General features: G+C 41.4%; 1 protein-coding gene across 1 annotated transcript in view; it reads right to left on the minus strand.

The window, feature by feature from the left end:
• The window catches only part of galntl6 (polypeptide N-acetylgalactosaminyltransferase like 6), a 130,599-nt gene extending 126,130 nt beyond the window's left edge, over window positions 1-4,469 (minus strand). The window contains exons 1-2 of the mRNA XM_036517112.1: window positions 4,161-4,469; window positions 3,508-3,787 (exon numbers count right to left, since the gene is read on the minus strand). Coding sequence (XP_036373005.1) covers window positions 3,508-3,642 — 135 coding nt within the window. The 5' untranslated portion in view covers window positions 3,643-3,787; window positions 4,161-4,469. The remainder of the gene's footprint in view (window positions 1-3,507; window positions 3,788-4,160) is intronic.
• Between the last annotated feature and the right edge of the window lie 18,344 nt (window positions 4,470-22,813).

Genomic DNA, 22,813 nt, shown 5'->3' on the forward strand with positions numbered 1-22,813 from the left:
GTAATAATGTTATGTACAAAACAAAAATACCAGTTGCTGCTGTTGAAGCCTCATTCCTGGAGATACTGTGTAGTTTACACAGTGAATCTTCAGAAATTAACCATTAAAAAGTTGTCACACTTTGGATGTCATCCGAATGTACAGCTCCACCTCAGAGATGAGGACTTAAAATTTTGTTCTTAAAACAGGATGTACAATATTTAGATAGGAACTTGGGGGACTCACCGTCATGAACACAATGCTGCAATTTTTTCTCTAGGCCATACCTGTCTACCTGTTTATAATTTAAAATGTGAAAAGATAAGTGATATATGCACTTCATTTTTCAGGAAAGTCACTCCTCTCAAACCAGGGAAACAGACAGAATCACGGAGAAACCAACAGGAATGAACTGTGGAAGATGCCAAAGAGATTAAATAAATTAAAAGATTAGGAGTGCAGACTTTAAGTTCAAGGTAAAGCATGCTGCTTTGAAGAATCTCTCTTTATAAATCATTCTGCTGCTACTTCTTTGATTTTTATCTTTGAGCACAAACACGTTCTACTAGGGGAGGTCAAAAACTGCCTTTCCTAATTAAACTTGTCACCAAAAAACATTGATTGATTGTTATTTTACAACTTTGACCATATTATGCACATCGCTGTTCTTTTTATGTATTTGGCACAATTGAATTTCCCTTCCTAGTAAATAGTAAATATTCTGACCGGATTATGGCGAATTGCTGCCAACATCACTTCCCAAATTAAAAAGCGCATATATTTACCACCAGATGAAGAGCAATGCTAAAATATTCAGCTTCCCTGTGGAACTCGCTACACATTTACAGTACAAATCACTCCAGTTGTTCCCAAGTCAGCGATATTTAAGCCTTTAAGTATAACCTATACGTTTCTCCCTTGCTGCAGACGTCCTGACTGGACTGATTTATTCCACAGCATAAATATCGTTGTGTGACATGCACTGGATGCCAGGGTCTCCGTAGCTCTCCAGAGCTGCTCAGACAAACCCAGGCACACCTCCACTGACCACTGACTCCTCAGCAGAGTTGACCAAGTCTGAATTCAACATGAACGAGAGATTTCATGCGAAAGCCCACGTCTGGCCAAAGGCGTCCGGTTACCGATTAAATAAAATGGGCGGCGCCGTTCCATTTATTTGGGCTCCCACATCGCAGACACTACCTCCCCCGTTTTCGCAGGACGCCAATCAATGGAACTTCAAACAGAAATTCAAACCGCATTACATTCGCAGGAGTGTCTCTGGGCATTTCTGTCTGCCTGTGACTAACCGCTGAGCTGCCGCACCACATGCCGCCAAACATCTACAAGCATGACATGCTGTATACTCAATTATGACAGTCGGCTTTAAATTCGCCGGATCGTAATGGAAAAAGAAAATATTAGCGGTGGTAAATTCTACAACACGACCAAAAGAAAATCCCTGCATTTGGGGGCATGTGTTCATCGCAAAAACCCTGACCTTGAGGGCCTTACTTACATCATTAAATTTGTCACCTATCCTATGATTTAACCCTTTCGTGGAGCAGCTGTGCACTTCAGCAGTTAGGGGAAAACTGTTGCTCAGGGGTGCAACATCCATATTTCAGCCAACACACTGTGCACATGGATAAGTTTCTGGTGCTTGGAACCACTGCGCTACACCCTGTCTTTGTAAAGTTAAGTGTGGATGCGGGTGACTTTCAGTACCCGGCAAACAATACCCCACATTAGCGTTGTAGCCCCGCTGGATGTAATTTGCACGTTTCGGTTGGCACGGCCGCCCGGGTTTCCGGCGCCAGCAAAACAGCGGGTGTTTGAAATCGGATTTGCTGTCGTGTCACCGGAGCTCCGCGGAGCGCGGTGAGGGAGGCTGTTTCTGCAAGCCCTCTGCTGCCCTCTGCTCAGCACCCAGCTCCCGCATGTATGCCTACGCAGTGCCGTGTCACAGACCAGAGCCACCTGACACAGACGTGCCCAGACGTGAAAAACTCACTCATATCGGATAAGATGTTATACATTACACTGGTACACATACACTGGTATACAATTATATATATATATATATATATATATACACAGACACAATTCGATTCTGGAATTCATTTCTGGCCACACTGATAAAATAATAACAATAAAGTACCATTGCTTCGCTACAAAAAAACAATCATTCTGCAGGAGGCACTTCCAGAGCATAACACCCTCAGTGGCTAAACCAACTCCACTTACAATGAAGGCATTTGATAGGTTTGAAAGTTTCATTAACATGCAACACTCTGCAAAACATCTGAAGCTCGTGGAGATCTGTGATTTATTTAGAGGACATTGTAGTAATGTTGCTCTGTAGTGACCTGTAACTCAATCTGGTGACCAGACGGACAAACACATAGCCCTAGAATTTCCAGCTCCGATCCTGGAACATTGCTTTGTTCATCCTGAAGCCCTACTTTAGCGCTCCTCTGAGTGCTCTGAGCTGAGTGACAGGCGACTAAACTCAACTTCTCAGAAATCACACAGCAGCACTAAACTTCTGTGACTGGAAACTCACCGTGACGTTCAGTCAAGACCACACAAAAGTACAACGTGCATTCAAAGGAAACTGTTCTCAACTGTTCACACATCTCAAGAGGTACACCACGCATCTCTCGATTTGTGCATGGAGCCAACTACAATCTCTGAAAGCAAAGCATTTTTTCCGCCTGTAAATATGGTCAATAGTCTGGGTGCATAAAAGGGTACCCAGTTCAAGGCACCTCTTTCATAGGCTAACAAAACATAGTCTTTACAGTCTGGGTAAGTGGCACATATATGTCAGACATCTTGTCAGAGCCCTAACAACACGTGTCCATTTTCATTAAATTTATAGCTGAGTACCATGGCTTTTGTTGCGATACATTGGTATAAATACAGTTTAATATGTTTATAGAAAACCAATAACTTTATCCAGTTCACTGTTTAATGCGTCATACTTTTGAACGGTTATATTCAAATGTATGGAAACATGTAGTGTCCATTGAGAAAATACGTACTCGAATGTTCAGTCCGTTCAATGACGGTATGTTTACAGATGTGAATATTTCAAAACAATGACATAACATGTTATCTAAACTAAAGCAATGTCAAACAACGTTTTCAACAACATATTGCATTATTGTTTGACAACAATAGGCTAATTTGCATGGCGCTATACCTACACACTTGGGACAGTTCCCCACACGGTCATTACCATACAGTAATGACGTTTCCTCAAGATGAAAGGGTAATCACTTCATTCAAGAGAAGCCATGCAAATATTTTGGACTTCTCTGGATCGAAAACTAATATAACTTGTTCACCATATCATAACCTGGGAGTTGAAGTTTTCTGAGTGGTTCTCCACCCGTCCACCTAGCACTGCTTTATAGTTGCGGGAATCAACTTTAAATCTCTGCCAACTAAGCAGCTTAAGAGAACGGTGCTTGGCGACGTAATTCACCATTGCAAACAGAGCGCGTATTGTCTGGTACCAACCTGCTCTCCCGCTTCGTGCGACTTCATCAGGTGTTTCTCCTTGTACAGTGACCACAGACCGATGTTCGGAAGGAAAATCAAAGCGACCATGAATAAAAACGCCATCTGAAGCACACGCTTCTGTCTCCGCTTCATTGTGGAAAAAACACGCCGGTGTTACAGGTAAAATCCAAGACTCAGTCGTGAACAAGCCGAATTTTCACACGTGCGGCTCCCGTGAAATTCTTTGACCGGTTAATAACCAAACCACCTTCCCTCGGAACTGTGGGCAAACTTTCACCTAGAAGACAGAAAGCACGTTTATGTTGCGTTAGCCTGCTGCATACCGTCGCTGCTATCCTTTCAATACCGTTACGAATCCAGCAGTAATATAGCTAATCATCATCGCTATGTGCAGCTGTGATTTACCAATGCGGGCGAAGTCCTAAATTGTATCATACAAACTGTACATTGGGAACAGAGACAGTGCGAATAAAATCGTTTTGTAATAAAAAGAAACGCGACACCCACTGACAATATATTTCACTTCCTCCTGAAATGCATTTATGGAACAGTCAAGAGTTATGCAACATAAATACATAAAAGACATAAATACATACATACATAAATATGCGTTGCAAAAAAGCAGCATCGGAGCATTCAAAATGACTTACTGTAGACGCGGATTTGCATGTTGTAATATCTGCACTGGTGTTAATCTCCGTCTCATCATAACGTCGGTCCTGTAGGCAAAACGAATTAGCAAAAGACTAAAAACCATTTGCTTCTGTTATTTCCGACAATGCGCGCCCAGCGGAAGGGGAGTTCGACTTGAGCTCTTTACGAACGACACAGGAGAAACCTTGACGGACTGCATTTCTTCCACAAAGGGAGATATAATTTTCTCCCCCACCCCTCCTTCACGAGTTCTCCCCCAGCACAACCTCACATTTTCAGATGAAGCAACTGCGAGCCACACGCAAGAAGCGTTACCACGATAACATCCCGAGAGCTCGACGACTTCTCCAAAAACCATGCACGATATGGGACACCTCTGAGAACCGAGGAGCGTGCGGTTCCAATGGAACACAGACCCGTGAACGACTGAGGCAGGAGAATCTGTATGCATGGACGTAATATTGGCTGTAATTGGCTGTAGTTCCTAAAAAAATCAGTTCATCATTTTTTTTTTCCATTAATTTTGTAATAGTTGTGCGTCGATAGCGTTTGATGCAAAGTGACCTCACTTCTGACTGTTGTGCAAAAGTTGAAAATGTCAGGTATCATTCTTTACAGTCAGAATCAAACTAGAAAGCCTGGCAGTACAGCAATGTGGTCATAATATGTATAGGTAGACTGTACCTCATCTATATTGCCAATGTGTCATGCATTATGTGACATACGTAATCATTTCTATTCTGAATCAATGCTGCTAAAAACTTTTCAATATGACAAACCTTTATGGTGCATGCCAAGGCATAAATCAGGGAGTTTTAACTCAGTAAAGCAATGCACGTGTATATAATTTCCACACGCCAATCACTCCTCTATTAATTTACCCCCGACCCCAGACTGACAGTGGAGTGGTTGGTATAATTTTGCCAGCCCTGCCCTTTTAGCAGTCAGAGCAGAACACATGAAAAGACTAAAATTGGCTTAGAGCAAGAGTTAACCCCGCCACTGTGATGTATAGGGCAGCCTAAGAACAACAGGCTGATGAAGACTAAAATGGATGCTTTAAAATGAAGGGACACACTAACAATGGATACTAGTTAAAACTATGAAGCCATTCAACCCCCATTGCCATTCAACCCCCATTCACTCATTTTCAGGGTTAAATTTGTAATCAGACATCATTTAAAATCATTTGTATCATCATCTTCATCATCGTGCATCTGTGCAACACTTGTCCAGGGAGCTTCAAGGGAAAAGCTCTGTGAAAATCAGCTGAGGTTTTGTGCTGGTAGGGTGCGAATTTGCATACCAGATGATTGTGGCAAGACTGAGTATGTATGGCACTCCTACACAGCAGGTGACAGGTGACACAGCTTATATGAAAATGCACACTTGTCTGAATTTTCTAAGGAATGCCACTGCAGACCTTTCTTTGTGCAAGAGTTAAAGCTTTCAGAGATACCAGGTGTTGTGATCTCTTCCAAGAATACTGTATGTGAAGCAGAGGTTCTGCGATGGTCCCTTTACCCGTGGAATTCTTTGACCGCTTTTAACCAAACCACCTTCCCCTCGAACTGTGGTTACTGGTGACGAGGATTGCTAAAAGCATTATGGGTGGATGCGGATGACAGTAAGTGCACTGACAGCCTGCCTCGATTCAAGGGCTGATACAGCAGCTGCTAAAGGCGCAGAAGGAACGCACTCTGCGAAGAACTGCGTTGCCGTACAGATGGCAAATACGCCCTTTCAGGCAGCGCTTTATCCTGTCTCAAAAGGCACAGTATCCTTGCAGATGAAAAAAAAAGTCTTCTCGGCTAATTAACTATACTCCATTTTAATTTATCATGTCTTGCATTTCGGTGATTAAAGAGAGATTCTTTGTGGAGATATTACTGTTCAAAATACAGTATAAGTCTTGATGTGTGTTCAGTTTTAGTAATCCAGGATGTTTATTGAACAGGGGTTCAGATGCATGTTGTCAGAACCAATTATAAAAATCCTAATGCAGTTTTGAGCATCAGGATCATATGAGTTTGTGAATACAAAATGTACGCGCTGTTTCAAGGGTTTAGCTGTGTAGAAAAGAACACACAGAGACAGAATCACAACTACAAGCAGGCACAAAATCTGACTTTGAATTATTGTGATGGGATATTATTGATGTGGGCTAGCTTGCTAGAGAGATGGGTCTTTGAAGAGGTTTTTGTACTGGCCCCTTATACTTGACAGAAAATAAGATGAAGGGCAAAAACAAAGCAAAATGTTAGACTGAATTCAGCTCTCAAGTGCTAAGGTGTCAGACTCTGTGCAGGTACCAATAATACATATTCTAGAGGGCACATGTAAGAGTGTACAGATTGATTTTAGAAGTATGTATTCACTGAAATAACTATCATTCAGCATAGCATAAAACTTAAGTGTCTGAGTAAAAGGTTGATATTTTTATCAGCTCTATTTTTATGCACATGTCCACCAGTAGAGGGCACTCCACATTGCGTGTGAACATGCAACCCGGTATCTAATGCATGGCAAATCAAACATATTTGTGCATCATGTGACTATCTCTTCAGTTGGAATAACATGATTATCATGTGGCTCATTGCAGAACATTGACCCTATGATATATCTGTTTAAGAGCAAAAGATTCAACAAACCTTCAACAAAGTAGCAAATCTACTTTTAAATGACCTCTCATGGTTGCAATTCAGTTTAAGCACTGGGCTACCTGAGTTTAATTATTAGTCTCAGGGTTATATTTTTTTCTTGTATAATAATGTATTTTCTCATATGTATAATGTATTTTAGTTTGGCCTTTAAAAATATGTTGTCAGGTGGGGTAATACATGAACACCCTGCTTCTTAAATAGTCTCTGAAAGAGTTTCCATAAACATTTGTTGGAATATGGAAAGCTAAAGTGCTTATAAATATACAGTAAATAAAATACTGTAAAGTTACCATTTTAATTGCAATTTACAGCATGCATCTTCAATTGCATAGGTAGATGGAAGTGGTGTTTTGTTGTGCAATTGAGCAAAATGAGACCACAAGCAATAATTCATGGAGGAAATGGGATTTTTTTCCACATGAAATGAGAGATCAGGAGTTGGCTGAGCATTTTTTTCCCTGTTAGAGAAGTGAAGTGTTTCTTGTGTGGTTTCACCAATACGTAAGAGATTTGTAGCAAGGACACGGTGCTGTTTATCAGTTATTCATAGGCTGTCAGCCTTTTCTGCTTGACTCTACAACTCTTCTGGGTGTCTGTGTGTGTGTCTGTGCAACTGTGTCAAGAGTGCACAAGAGTGTGTGTTTGTGTATGTAAATATTGAATGTGTGCGTGTGTGTGTTCATATGTGTGTGTGTGTGTGTGTTTGTGTTTGTGTTTTTAGCAACAAGATCACATCAGATGAGGAGAAAAATGATGCACTTGTCTGAGGGGAGAATGTGGATTTTAAATAAAAGAAAAAAAAATAGATAATTAGTGCTAATTGTATTCAGAACAAAAATTTACAAAGGCATAAAAGGCCTGGCTGAGAATATTTATACACTGATACAAATTCTGTTTGCATTCCTTAGGTTTGGTTGCATGCTAAATAATTTATCAGGACATAAGGTAATATGCTATCCACGGAACAAAGAAAGAGAATAGCTGTAGCAGTGCTCTATCTGCTGTTTAATGCACTGATTACGAAGACACCAAGTCCAGCCATGTCCACGTTCAATTTAAGACCAGATTATTGCCAAAGGAAATTATGCACAAGCCATGCACAGCTGATACTTTATTGAACAATGTGGACTGAACCATAAAACCGAATCTTCCCTGAAGGCTCCCACATTCAGGGTGCGATTTGTTGTCAGGCTGCAGGGGGACAATTTGTCCCCATTTTTTTTTTTTTTTTGGCTTTCACCGCCACCCGTGCGTCAAAGAGTTCAAGCTGACGGGTCAGCAATGGCTGAGCGGGTCCTCTGTAATAGGAAGCGTTTCCATTATGGCGGGAGCAGAAGACGGACTGTTTGGCGTTACCGCTGTTCGATCCATTAGGGAGGCGTTGTAGCATCTGTCACCCACGGCGAGGAAGAGGCAAACCCCGCTGGGCAATGTCCTGAGCTTCAGCAAGGACAAAGCGCTTTTGAGTTTTACAGGTGTTCAGAGCACTTTTCTGAGCAGGAAAAAGGAAGTTGGGTGCAGAGACGTAGTTCGCCTCGCAGTTTGCACCCTGGTGTTGATCAGGCAATAACAGCAGAGCGCTTGAGAGCTTCATACAACAAAAATGCCATGTTTTAACCCCTTCATCTCCAGTGATGCACTGCTCAGGAGCTGTTTCTGTGCTGTTTCCAGACCACAGCATGCAGAAAAATGACCACGATTGCTCTATTTTATTCCACATAACCAGGAGTCGCAAGGTTATGTTTTTATTTAATTACCCAGAAGACAACTGCTATAGCTACGGCACATAGAGGTCAGAACAGCTACGTGGAGAATTATAGTAGTGAGTAGTATAGTAGCCAATAGCTCATGTTCGAGATGGATAAGGTCAACACTAACACGCCACAGGAAAGCAAGTTCTACATGAATCTAAGGCTTAAAATTCAGAAGAAAGTCAAAGCTTATGAAAGGTTTTTTTTTAATGTTATGCAGCTTTCATTAATAAAAACATATTGCTTGTTTCCTCATTACCGTGTGTGACTAACAAACTCTGTGAAGAGTGCATCACAGAGAAAAATATGCATTCGATGCCAGACGGTTTCTATGGGGACAAACCCAGGATTCCTGTGCTGCTTAGGTTTGGTCTTTAGTTCCTTCCTGCGGAGACTGCAGGTGGTTAATCCCACAAGGGTTGCAGTTTGTCGGAGGGAGCCGCATCATGTTTTTAGCCTTTGGAACTCAACAGGATTTCAGATGAGAGCACCATCTGTGCCTCAGTGTTCAAAAAACAACCCTCATCTGCTCGCCAGCCGATATATCTCATCAAGCTCCCACATCTAAAAATAATTCGCGAAATTATTTCGCCTTAATCTAGTGCTTCTTAATGGTGCCACTTCTTCATAATGACCGAAGCGCTGCAACCATCCATCAAGACTCTGATTAGTGTGCATTCGATTTGACAGGAGCGTTAAGCGCGTTTAAAGACCGTTTAGCTTATAAAGATAAACATCGCGAAAGCATCTCGCGAAAAAGAAAATGATTTATCATCTTTCCGTGGTGAAAAGTGTTGAAAATCGGTTTGATTGCATCGTGAAGTCGTGCTGACCGGGGAAGAAACAAGAAAGCAATTACCAGTTTTGGCATTGCTGATAAATTGAACTGTGATAAAAATGTTCCTTCCTGCGGGAGACATGGAACACATTCACCATGTTTACTCACTCACACGGCTATAATGGGTCTCGAGCTTGTAAATTGAAAGAGAGGCCTCCGTTTGTTTAGTGAACACACAAATCCACGTAAAAGACCGTAAAAGACTGTAGAAAGTCATTATGTACCTGCTTGGCATGAGAAGTAGTGTGTGTTGTGTGAGAAACAGTTTACCACATACAGAACAGACAAATGACACCACACACACATTCTTCTCAGTGCTTTGGGCCGTTCAACGGTAGGATGCCTGATTGTCACATTAACAAGTTCGGTGCTTATACCCTACCATCGATCCAGAGCGACTTATAAAGAAAAGAAACATACAGTTTATGTAGTACATATGATAAGGTCACATGACCGACGGGCCTTAATTAAAATGGCAGACCACATCCGAGTGTGTGTCAATCCATCACACAGGGCTGTAATATCTTCTGCCACTCTGAATATAGTATAAGTGCTACAATAAAAAAGGCAATAAATATAAAAGTGCAATAAAATCCTACAGCAATCTACAAAAAGCAGAGATTAAAGTTGCATAATTGTGAAGGAGAGCCAAGGTGTGTCTTCAGTCTGAGACGACTGCGATGAGAAGCTCGTTGCTCCACATTGGGCCAGAGTGTGAGGGCAACATAGCGAACTGTCCATTGGCTCTTTGGCACTAGTGACACGCCGGAAGCCTCTCGAAATGTGACCTCAAGAAACTGGAGTATTTTTGTGACTGTATTTTTGATGTCCCGCCAAACCAACCAGGACGGTACCCCCAGTTTTTCCGTGCAGTTGTGTGGCTAAGCATGACAGCAGCTGCAGTTTTTTTTTTTTCAGAACTGACAAACCCATCGCTCAAATCCCTGTCCTGCAAAGCCTGGTTTTCGACCAGCATGACAGGCTGGTGGCAAGTCTGAAAAAAGACCCACGTGATTCATACATTTGGGGACCAGCGGGGAGGGGGGTCGGACTGACCCCCCTCTGACCCCCAAGCCCGAGGCACTTACACCCTCGTCCATCCACAGAGTGCTGCTGCTAAACACTGTATGGATCTCAGTACCACACTCCGGCTTATTGACCCACTGAGAGAGGCTCACTGGGGTGACCATGCTCTCCTAACACACCGTCAGCACCTGCTGGCTTCACTCTCTCAAACACGAAACACACCAAATCCATCCCACTTCTCTGTATTATGCCAATCTCCAGCTGCCTCTCGGAGAACAGAAGGTGATAATTTTCTTTTCTCCTTCCCTTTTCCATGCAGTGTTAATGTTTTGAAAATATTGGGTTTTCCCCCCCAAAAAAAGAAAAAAACCACCTCAGTTTTTTGCTTGAGAGAGATAAACCGTGAAAGGTCACACTCTGGCATACATTAATTCAGCAGTTTTGAAATGAACAATGACTTTCTTTTAAAATGCACAAAACGACCCAGAGAAGCAGGGCTAATTATGTTCGGGATCAGTTTTAATATGCCATAATTGCAATAGGCCAGAATGTGTCTTTGTTAAAGGTGAAGCAATTCCTGATTTAATTCTATTTGAAGTCAAAGCGTTCAGGGCTTGACGGTGTAATGGTCTCTGACAGTCCTCTGTAGCCCACTGTGTTCTGGTCTCTGCTGTAATTACACAGACCAGAGAGAAGAGTCAGCTTACAACAACGTAGCTGGGGAATTCACAATTAATATTCTGCTACCGTTTCCAGCACTTAAGGAGAATGTATTTGATTTGTATTGTACAGAGATAGCTGTGTCAAAAATGGAAATAAGCGGTGTGTTAGGTGGGGTTTACTCTGAATTGAGGAGCCAGTTTTAATCAATATTCCTCTTTAGCTTTAACAGACAAATACAGGGTATACAATTGTCACTCTTCACTTCAGTGAGTCCAGCAATCACCAAAATGAATGGAAAAACATTTTTTTTTTTTTGGTTAAGGTTCAAGACAAGCGTTCAGCCCTAGGGAGAATTTATGTATCTGCAGTTCATCATCTGTGTGAATCTCTGAATCTCACCACTTCTTTTCCTCTCTGTATACATCCTTATTGTATTGCAACCCGCAGATCTCATCACAGATATTGGATTAGCATGAACAAATATATCCAGAGTCTAATATGATCTCCTTTTTATATGCCACTCAGTTCTTCATGTTATTTTGATGAACCAATATGTACAGTAATGACAAGCATTCTGCTTGGTATTCCACAGCATGCAGTCATGCATGACTTTCGCCCCATAAAAACCAGGATAATCCATTTCTTTCCATACGATTCATTCTGACTAAACCAAAGAGCAGGGCCTGTGATGCAGAGCTTCTGTTTTCACGCCAGGTTCACACCTTACGAGGAAGACATAATGTGCTGTACAATGAGCTATTTTTAATTGAGATGCCAGAAGATAAATGCCACCCTTCAGGTTAATTATGCAGTATGGTGGGTGGGCATTCATCTGAAAATCATTAAAAAATGTGTCCGCTGAGAGAAGGCTTTGCTTTAGATCATGGATTGATAAGCACGCTAATGCATTTCAGTCAAAGACACTGTGAGCCGTGGTCATCTGACATCACTGTGAATCAGTCATGTAACAGAAGACAAGATGGTTTGCAGGCTTAATCTCACTCAGCAAAGAGCTCCATGTCCACTATCTGCAAGAATCACCTCTGTCATAAACCTAGAGCTGGATTTGTTGTGTATAATGAATACATCCCGTTGCCTTGAGCAAAATGCACAATGGATGGATAATAATAGAGAGCCCAAGGCTCGTGTGGCTTGGATGATCTGTATCCTTTATGGGCTGTTTATTGATAGCCCTCACTGCAAGCGGTATGAAATAACACAACGAATAGTTTTCATGCAACCAAACCTACTACATTCTGTTTTGTTTGTGGCCTGGATGGTATGTTAAGTGCTAGTTTTATTAGGTTCACTTAAAGATGCATGCATGTGAATCAGACTTTGAGTATTTCCACAGTTCATCAAAAGACCCAGTGCAAACTCTCTCTGCAATATCCTCATTTAAGGATATATTTTTGACACCAGCAATAATGAATGTTAAATGCTGTCAGCAATGCTGGAGGTGTGATGCTACAAATTCTAATGTGGTCCAAAAATGGAAAAACATGTAAAGATGTGTAATATCATAAAATAACATGTAATAACACATAATGCACCTGTTTCAGATGAATGAAAATCACAACATTGATTCAGTGAACAGCTTTCTAAAATGGTGAAAAAAAAATATTCAACGCCCGGCCCCCAAAATTACTGAACACTTACATTTAACACTGTTGCTGTATATTATATTTGATCGTGTTCTGCATTTATCACCCTTGAACAAGTAATTATTCTGAATGCACTGTTATTGCAAAGAAAAGTAGAAAGTTAAATCACATTGATGAAACGCTTGCTGTTGCAGTTGGTGAGGTCCTTATGCAGCTTGAATCCTTACTGAATATATCAGACAAATATAGAGAGAAATACAGAGATTTGCTATGGTATTGACCTACGTGGGAAGGAAGCTCTCTTTATACAAAAGAGAACAAATATGTGCACAGAATAACATAATCACAGTGTATGATATTTACTAGTTAGTAATTCTGCAATTCTGAGGATCCAGACTAAGGACTTAATCATTCATGAATCATTCTAGTTCAGATCTCCAAATTTTGACAAGCATTTTAAATTATTATTTTTTAAAGCATTTTTATTAATTATTTTAAGCAATAATAATGAAAATTATGAAAACATTTCAACAAAAACAGTTTTACTATTTCAGGACCTTTTGATGGTGTATTAATGAAAGATCTACTTATTTAGCACTACACTATAATGCAAAATTATTAGGTTTACGTTGCATTTTGTCACTTAGCAGCCACTCTTATCCAGAGTGACATAAAAGATGAGTACATTTAACATTGTATTTACATGTCTGAGATCCAGCAGATGGTCTCATCCAGAGTAAAGTACAAGATGTAAATGTAAATGTAAATGTAAATGTAAGATGCCAGTAAATGGCATCTTGTACTTTACTCTGGATGCCACTCTATGGGAATGTACTGGTCCGATATAATACCAACACACGCCCTGAATAATTTAATAATTTAATAATCAACATTATTATAAATTATTATTAGAAATGTTCTTCTGCATTCTTTACATCTCTTTTTATCTGAAACCTTCAAAGCTATAAAATATTGTTTGTGCACATAAATACTAATCACTGACATCCTTTGATCGTGAGGCTTCCACAGAAGATGAACGGATATTGATGAACCTGAAAGTTGCCATTTAGATCAATACTGCAGTAGCCTGCCAGCACTGTGATAACAGCGTCACTCTGAACCGCTCTTCAGAGGCTGGTGAAAATAACTCACAGGTCCGACTGCAATCAGGAAAATATCTGCAGGCCTGTTTTTAACCAAGACGAGTCCTCAATCAAACCCTGCCCTCAAACCTCCAAACTGTCAATCAACCTGATGAGGCTGTCACTATCTCACTGCTGCTTTTAATCAGATATTGAAAGAAAGAAAGTTTTGAAAGTGATGAGGTGGGATTTAAGACAGAAAATGACACAGTAATGGATAATAATTTTTCCAATAACCCAGGTATAAATTAAACATGAAAACCATGATGTGAAATTCTGAAATCATCGATCGGGTTTGTACTTGTCTCTCTCAGTTGAAGATGTTCACACTTCTGGTTCATTCAAGGTCAAATCCTTTATTGTTTGTTTAATCTACCTCCTACCTCCACCTACATTTTTATGTTCACTGAGATTTCAGATTATTCTATATGTATAAATGTTCCATAAAGCAATCATGTAATAGATAGTAATATTACCATAATGCAAATATAATTTGTGTCTCCGTCATCCATACTCATCAAAGCACACTTACTACAATGATATGCATGTCATGCATTTGATGCCACTATTAATATTTCTGCTGGTGATGATATTTAAAAACTGACAATCATCAACCTTAATGCAGTTTTCACTGTGAGAGGGGGCCACTCAATCAGTTAGAACAGGCAAACCTTTTCCAAGGCATGCTATGACATTTATTTATTTCCTAGTTATGTCGCTAAGAAACAGGGAGCCAATCGTAAAGTAAAATAACAACAATAACAATCTCAGCTTAGTTAAAACATTCTTCCAGGTAGCTAAAATAGCCAGATTTGGCTTAAATTGGGCAATAAAAACAACCAAGATTTTTTTCTGTTGCGTTATACATTTAGCAACCCCTATGAACAAGACTGAAAAGTGTCTGTGAAACTAATGTATAACTCTAACATATTAACACAGCCTATATCTGGAGCAAAGACTGAAGGTAGGTTTGGAGAGAATTGACTGCATCCTTAAAGGCTTTGATCTGAGCTGCAGAAATCAAATCTTTTGCTGCATAATTTCTTGAAATGTAAGTTGTGACTAACATACATGATTCATACCACCATCATCCCAAACCCCGGTGGTGCATTCAGCTCTGCTTCTAGACTGGACTTCTTATGTGTAATAAGACGCCAACAGTGACAGTGTATTGGCTGAATAATATCTAAGCAGGCTGAAATAAACTTACTGGAAATAGATACAATCTGCAAGACAAATCTTATTTTCTGTGGGCTATGGATTCATTATTTCACCAGATCAATGGCAGGGCTCTTCAGCCAAGTGACAAAGCTGGATGGCAGATAATTCATTGCTTCTCCAATACCCTCCCATCCATACACACCAATGCATCCTCCCAAGGATATCAAATGTACTCTTTGTTCGCAAAGTACAATGTGTTTACGTATGTAAAATACGCTATGTGTGTGTACAGTCTATACAGTCGACTAAAAGTACATTCATTGTAACACTTGAATAACGCTTATTAAAGAGCAGGATACAACAGGAGCAACTACTACAGTGGCTGGAAACAAGAAGCCCTGGTTATGTGTCATACAACAAAGAATGCAAATTTGCGAGGTCTCGAAGTATCAAGTCAGAAGGAGAAAAATAGAAAGGAAGAACTCAGAAGGACTGACAGAGAGTGAGCACTTCATCTCCTGTTTGAATGTCCTCTTAATTTGTGACAGGCTGAGCTCGGTGTCCTTGCCGCTAATTTCCTGCAAAGGAAATAGAGAGGTGAAAAAATTCATTAATGTGTTTATGCGCCCTTGTTTTTCTTCTCCCTCTCCCTGTCTCCGTGTTCAGTCTCGTTTCTCCTCTCTGTTGGCTCTCATACGCGGAGCCATAAATGGGTAGAATTACGCTCTGAGTTTGAGTGCCTGAACGTCCACTTCGCGGTTATTTTGAGTTATTACATTTCCGCAGCTATTTCATAAACAGCTCTGACACCAAAACACGTCAGCGTCAAAAATCTTTGCATTTGGAGCGAAATATGTGCTCCCCTCAAAACGAGTCCGGAAAACATTGTCACGTCATCTATAATCATGAAATTAGTGTGTCAGACGTTCAACGTTGAAGAGGTTGTCACATCCTGTGTTATGGCAACGAAGCAGATTCATAATTTACTTTTATCGCTGGCAGGATGAAACTTAAAAATGACAAATTGCGTCATTAAGATAGATTATGAGCTGCCGAAGCAACTTGTTTCATGAGAAGTTTTATTAAAACACCGTCGGCTTCACCCACTTTCCTGAAACACCTCCATGTGTCTGGTCCAGTGTGTTCAGGGCTGCAAGGCTGTTATGTATTCATCAGTGCAACATCGGTCCTGCCACAGCCTGGGGGCATGAATATGATTAGCTCATATTTAGCGCGGAACACCTGACCTTCCGTTGTCTGTGGCACCGCAGCTGGGGGAGCCAAAGCGGAGTGCAAGCCTGGATTACCCGTGAGAGCCTGGAGCGGTCTGCTGTCCAAGTTCGTCTCCCTCCCGGACAGAGAGGCAGTCTGCAACCCTAATCCTTTTTTTTTTAGGTGTTGAGCACTGGGCAGGAAGACAACAGGGGCAATTTTTCACAGACTGCGGCTCAGACTGGCAGCCGTCTGTGGTTTGGTTTCGTACAGACAGAGTAAGTTGGAGTTAAAAAAAAAAAACGATATTTTTCAGCGTCATCCCTTCATGCTAACCTGTGTAATTGTGATTGTACAGTCATTACGAGGTACAATATACATTCATTTTAACTCCTGAATGAAAAAAGACAGCATTAAAAATGCCTGAATATCTTTATTTCTGGTGAGACAGCCAGAAACCTGAATAAACAGAGCGAACCTGTTTCTGAGACAACGGTTCACCTGGATTCACCTGGATTCACCTGGATTCGACCACCTGGATTCGACCACAATTTTCACAATTTCAGTTTCAGAGAGGAAACAACACAATCTTTGATTGATACACACTCAGTATACATATGACAAAAATGCATGCCCGTTTTGCCAAATAAACAATATTGGGGAAAACCAAACTGTTCTGAATACTTTCCCACCATTTACAGATTCGCCTATTAGGTAGAATGCGGCACAGTCTCCATGCACCCTCTGTGGCCGGCTCAGGTTATGAGAATGCAGAATGCATAATGGATTGTACTGTCCACATATTTCCTAAAATGATTATTCATGGTGCTGTCACTGCGAGCTGGTGAAGTGCGGTGAATGCCAACGCGCTCTGCAGAGCGGCGGGTTACCTGCGCACGGCCCTCTGCCCGCCAACGACTTTGCAGCTCTGCAGGTGAAAATGCGTCGCATGGTGGAAATGAATAACTGAGCGTTGGGCCTTTGGTGACAGCGCCTCCTCTGGGCATTTGATGGTTTTACACGCTCGGTTCAAGCCCTCCTCCAGGTGGTGAGCTGTTGAATTTCAATTGCCTCTCGGTCTGCGGGGAAAAAGGGCCCAGAGGTGAATATAACTGACATGTGCGTCCCTGGAATAAAATGATATCTATATTAGGCTCTGTGATGGTGGGAAGGGCTAGGAGCGGATTGGAGCCACGCTGTAATGTATCCACTGCCTATGCAGGGGACGGGCCATTAGGTGCCAGGAATGAAAACTCAAGAAGATGGATTCCCAGATTCACGGCGGGCGCAGGTAGATAAAGAATAACGCTCAATTACAGACGGCACATTGGGATAGCAGGAGAGGACAGAGAGGCGCTGGAACCCTGCTCACGGCTGGTCACATGACCAAACTGTGGGTTAACTTGCACATGCTCACTGCTCCCATTGTAGAGAAAGAAAACTCTACTACAACTGCTCTGCTTTTACCTAGTGAAGAGGAGAAATAAAGGACACATGTCCTGGTGGGATCTGATATTCGTCTTCTAACCATCAGTGGACCCTGTGCTTAATGATAATCTCATATAGTGATAACGTGTGTTAATCAGAAAGGTTGCACCAATCAAATTTGATTCTCAGATTTAAACTTCATTTAAAAGAGACGCTTTTCAAATTTAAGAGATTAAACTGAATGATTAGACAAGAAACATTTGAATTCATTATTACATATTCATGTCTGCATATATAGGTAAGTGCTGAGCAGGATTACAGACAATTATGGTAGAGCACATATAAGCAAAGGTAATAAAAAATATACTCATTTAATCTGCTGGCATGAATATTAATTTTTTTGTCAAAACAATGAGACTTCAAATTCCTATGACCTAATCAAGCCTTTAAATTATGCCATTTTTCCAGTCCACATAGATGATTTAATATCCCTAATGGCACAAGTTTATGGCGAAACAACTCTCTTAATATGACCTTTACACTTTCAGACCTAATTTAAGCACTGCATTATAGCGTGTTATATAAGGTTTTGGAATTTGCTTAATAATGTCAAGAAGAGGCTTACAAATGAACAATTAGCCGTTTCTCCTGCCGCAGAATGATTGCTGTTGATATTCATATTCAGACCCGTATTATCATTTCCAATCCTGGAGGCTGCGCTGGTACGTCTGCTGCTGGTGATAAAGGTGTTAATTCAGCTCATTCCAGGCCTGTCTCCTCTTTACAGAGCCTGGGATTCCGTATAGAGGAGCAGAAACGCTTAGAGGAGAACATGCTGGAATCGGAAACCACTGAAATAGCTGTCAGCTGCAGAAATGAGCCTTCCGGAAGGATGGGGGCCACTCTTATGGAAACTCACACTCATAAATAGCCTTAATTATAAAGGCCATTTTATTCAGACTGTGGGTTAAAGATGGTATAATAGGGTGTTCAGACAGATTAATTCAAAGAAAGCTCTATCGTCTAGAGACGCACTCAAGAGTGTTTTCATCAAACCAGTATTCAATAATAATACGTGAGGTATCTTGACTCCTGCTCGTCCTCATTATAATCATTATTAAGCTCATCTTCACCACCAGCATCATTTTCAACACCACCGAAGAGAAGGCCTTGTAATCCCAAGGTTGTCGGTTCAATTCCCAGGTGGGGCACTCTGAGCAAACTTAATTAGTAAACACATTAGTAAATATGCAGCTATACAATAGGGCATGTAAGCAATATGAGGCCCTCTGGATGAAAATGTCTGATGAACAAATGTAACATGAGCTCATTGTCTTCATCATCGTCATCATTATCATCATCATTGTTGTCATTATCATCTTCATCTTCATCATCATCATCATCATCATCATCATCATCATCATCATCTCTATCTCCTGTCCACTGTATGATAATATTCACAGTCTCTCAGACACTGGATGATTTCTATTTTCTTCTGCAGCTTCAAAAGACCAGGGAAGGCTACTTGGAGTACCAGTATAAATCACACCAGCCCACCCCTGATACTCTACTCCAACTCCATCAGAAATGTCTGCTCTCCCTTAGCACTTCTCTCAGAAGCACACCGCCTCCCTAATTGACTCTATGTGAAGTTCTGCATGACAGTGAATTGCTGAAGAAATTTTCCCATGTTTCAGCACCATAGAAGGAAGCGGGTGAAATACAGTTCTGCAGTTTCTAGTTTGGTTTTGATGGTGGAGGTGCGCTCAATAATCCTATAGAGGTTTCTGAGTTCCCTCGGACCTCCTGCTTCTGCCTCTGAGGTGTCTCAGTTGACTCCATGGCTGCACTGTCAGCTGGGCAATGCCCACCTGGTGTTTCCAGGTAAAATACAGCACTCTGAAACTGAGAAGAAGCCCTCCAGCTTCCGGCGAGACACCTTTGCAGGTGAAGTGCGGTCAGCCTAGTCATTATTCTTCATTACAGCCAGATCTGTCTCTCAGAGGAGCCTCGTGACTCTGGAAGAGACCACGGTTGCTATGGTCCTTCTGGCCACAGTTCCAGACACACTCCCGTAACGGCGGTCAGGAGGCTGTCACCAGGCCCTGCTAGGGGCAGGCCAGGGTCACGCCGATCATCTCCCTGTGTCACTGAGGCTGAGCTCAGCATGTTAAACAGCAGCGGGGCGTAGGGGCGCCCTCACTGATCAGGACAGGGGCAGATCTCTGGCCTCAGGCCCTCTCCCCCCCCGGGTCTCTCTTGACTCTTTTCTCTGCAAAGTCTCTCCAAGTCCCACGCAGCGCTCAGCACTTGAGTCATTTGTCTCAGTCAAGGCAGCAAAACATAATCATTCATTTCCTTCACCGCAGTCGGCACCTTGAGTTCAATTTAGCCCCCGAAGCCATTACACACGCACCGCATGGGTGCATCGGCAATTCAATTAATGTTATAATTGCGTTGTTTTTTTATTAGAAACTCTGAACTTAACTCAGCAACTGACTCACAAAAGTATTGTTACTGATAAAAAAGAATGAGATCTGAGTGTCTAATTACAATGTCATGACACAAGCACAGCATCACATCCTGAATGAAATTATTCTCTGATGAACAGCTTTTCTCTTGGTGAGTGGATTCTGCTGGGCTGGGAGATGGGGTTTCCTTTGTGGTCTTCTGTGCTAGGTTTAATATGGGTGTGCATTCCTCAAATGACCTCTGACACATAATCAGGACCGAGTCCCTTATGAAACACTGAGAGCTGTACTCAGATGAAATCCTGTCTAAATATTTTATTGCGGTTGTGCGTTCACATAAAAAACCATAGACGTTGATAAATTAGCATTTGGGTTTTTGCTGCAGTGTTGTGGGAATATTAAAAAAGCTAAGCTTGTCCAAGCAAGTCTGCAGTTCAAATGCTTCTGTTCATCACTTTTCAGTGTTTAACACCAGCTGCTGACCCCGATCAGAATCCCAGTATTTCAGTTACCACATGCCATATACCACATGATATATTTCATTGTAGCATTGACCAGGCTGGCCTGAACACATCTGGCTACAGTGCGGTAGGATTTGACAGAAAATGAATCAGAGTCATTGCCTTCAGATAAGCTGCCAGAGACGGACATAATAGAGTTATATAGAGAGAAAGAGAGACAGGGAGAGAAAAAAGAGGGAGCTGGAGAGAGAAAAAGGCCAAGTGTATATTTACACACACACACACACACACACACACATATACAGTATATCCATACATATAATGTGTGTGTATATATATATATATATATATATCAATCCAATTAAACAAAGCTGAACCCAAGTAAACAGTTCTTAATTTAATTGTTTTGTTTTTCTGTTGAAGACAAAGTATGTCTGCCTGTTTTGCACTGTATATTTTACATGGCTTTTAAATCACATAGTTTCATCATATACATGTGAATATGTAACTAAGTAAGGAAGTGAGTAAATAAATAAATAATAGTATAGCCCTTTAAAGGTGTTACCAAGAGAGATCTACAGTTATTAAGTGTAGGTCCTAAATGCAATGAGCAGGAAGGAAGCACAACATGGAATGGGAAAAAGTCCTGAATTTAATATTTTAGGAATTAATGAAGTTTGCGTTTACGAATATATATGTGATGATGTTTGTGCTTTGGATGTGACATTGCATGCATGCCGTTATTCCAGCCCTTTTAAGAATATGTACCTCATACATCATCTGCGGCTTCCTGCAGTCTCAGTATTTAACACCCAGCAGATTCAAGGAGAAACAGTATGGGTATATCCTTTGTATAGACTCATCTACAATAAGATATTGAGTTTTAGCACTGCGAAACTTCAAGTGTCTGATTTTCTGGGTTTGCTGCAAGGATTTCTCATTTTTCAGAATCAGATCACACCTTTCTGCTTCACCAATGTGCTGTAAGAGGGCTTAACCAATGTGCTGTAAGAGGTATAAATGACTCAGGGGAGGTCATACTTCTGTGAAATCTGTGACAAAGGTAAGGAATAAGACATCTGTGGGAGTGTGAATTAGCCAACCATACGAGACTTAATAAGAATGTCAGGTACCAGTGGCTGTTTCAGGAAACAGGGTGAATGATTCACGGGAGAAGAGTCTGACCAATTGAAATCTCCTATTATGAGTGTCAAAGAGGCTGTCATCCAATCATTGAGGATGGTCTCAGTGCAACACTATATGCAAACCAGGATGGACCTACCCACTGTCCTGGCCTCCAGGCTCACCTTTTATTAATTAATTCTCACCCTTCAGAGCTTTCTGAACCAACCTCACCATCTCCTGAATCAAAACATAACTTTGGGGCTGTCTGACAGCGGTTATCTGTTCCAAGACTGGGTAAATTTGCCACCCCTGTTATGATGTCACTATATTTCCTTGCATTACATTACATTTATTAAATTCATTTTGCACTACATTCTAAATGAATGTAATGAATGTAATTTCCTTGAAGATATGGCAAAAGGAGCAAGACTTGTAACTGAAAGGTTGCCGGTTCAGTTCCCTGCTGGGGTACTGCTATACCCTTGGGCAAGGCACATAACCCACAATTGCCTCAGTAAATATCCAGCTGTGTAAATGGATGACACTGTAAAAAACTGTAACTGATGTACGTCACTCTGGATAAGAGTGTCTGCTAAATGCCAGTGATGTAATGTACTGTAATGAATGAGCTGTGAGATGGTGTGGTACTTTAAAATAACACCAGCGTGGACAGAGGCACTGGCCTTCACTACGCTGCTGGCAGGGAGGTGTTGCTGCTGCTGACTCAGCCTGGAGCTCCAGACACGTCAGACCCCACACAGCCTGCCCCACACCTCAGCACAAACGTCAGAGACGAATGAGCTCACACCGTCACCATCAGTCACTGAGATTGAGCGTCTGTGATCCTGAGTGTCTGTGTGTGGTGAGTTTCTCTCTCTCTTTCTCTTTTTCATGCACACACAAATATACACACACCAACACAAACACGCTCATACACACACACACAAACACACACACACACACACACACACACTCCTGCCTGTGCTTCACCGCACTGAATGTGTGGTCAGTTTCTCTCTCTCACACACATACACACACTCACACAGATTCACATAAACACATACATACTTGCACACCAACACAAGCATGCCACTCTCTCACACA

Source organism: Megalops cyprinoides, chromosome 22, assembly GCF_013368585.1.
Source record: "Megalops cyprinoides isolate fMegCyp1 chromosome 22, fMegCyp1.pri, whole genome shotgun sequence".
In the NCBI taxonomy this organism is placed as follows: Eukaryota; Metazoa; Chordata; class Actinopteri; order Elopiformes; family Megalopidae; genus Megalops; species Megalops cyprinoides.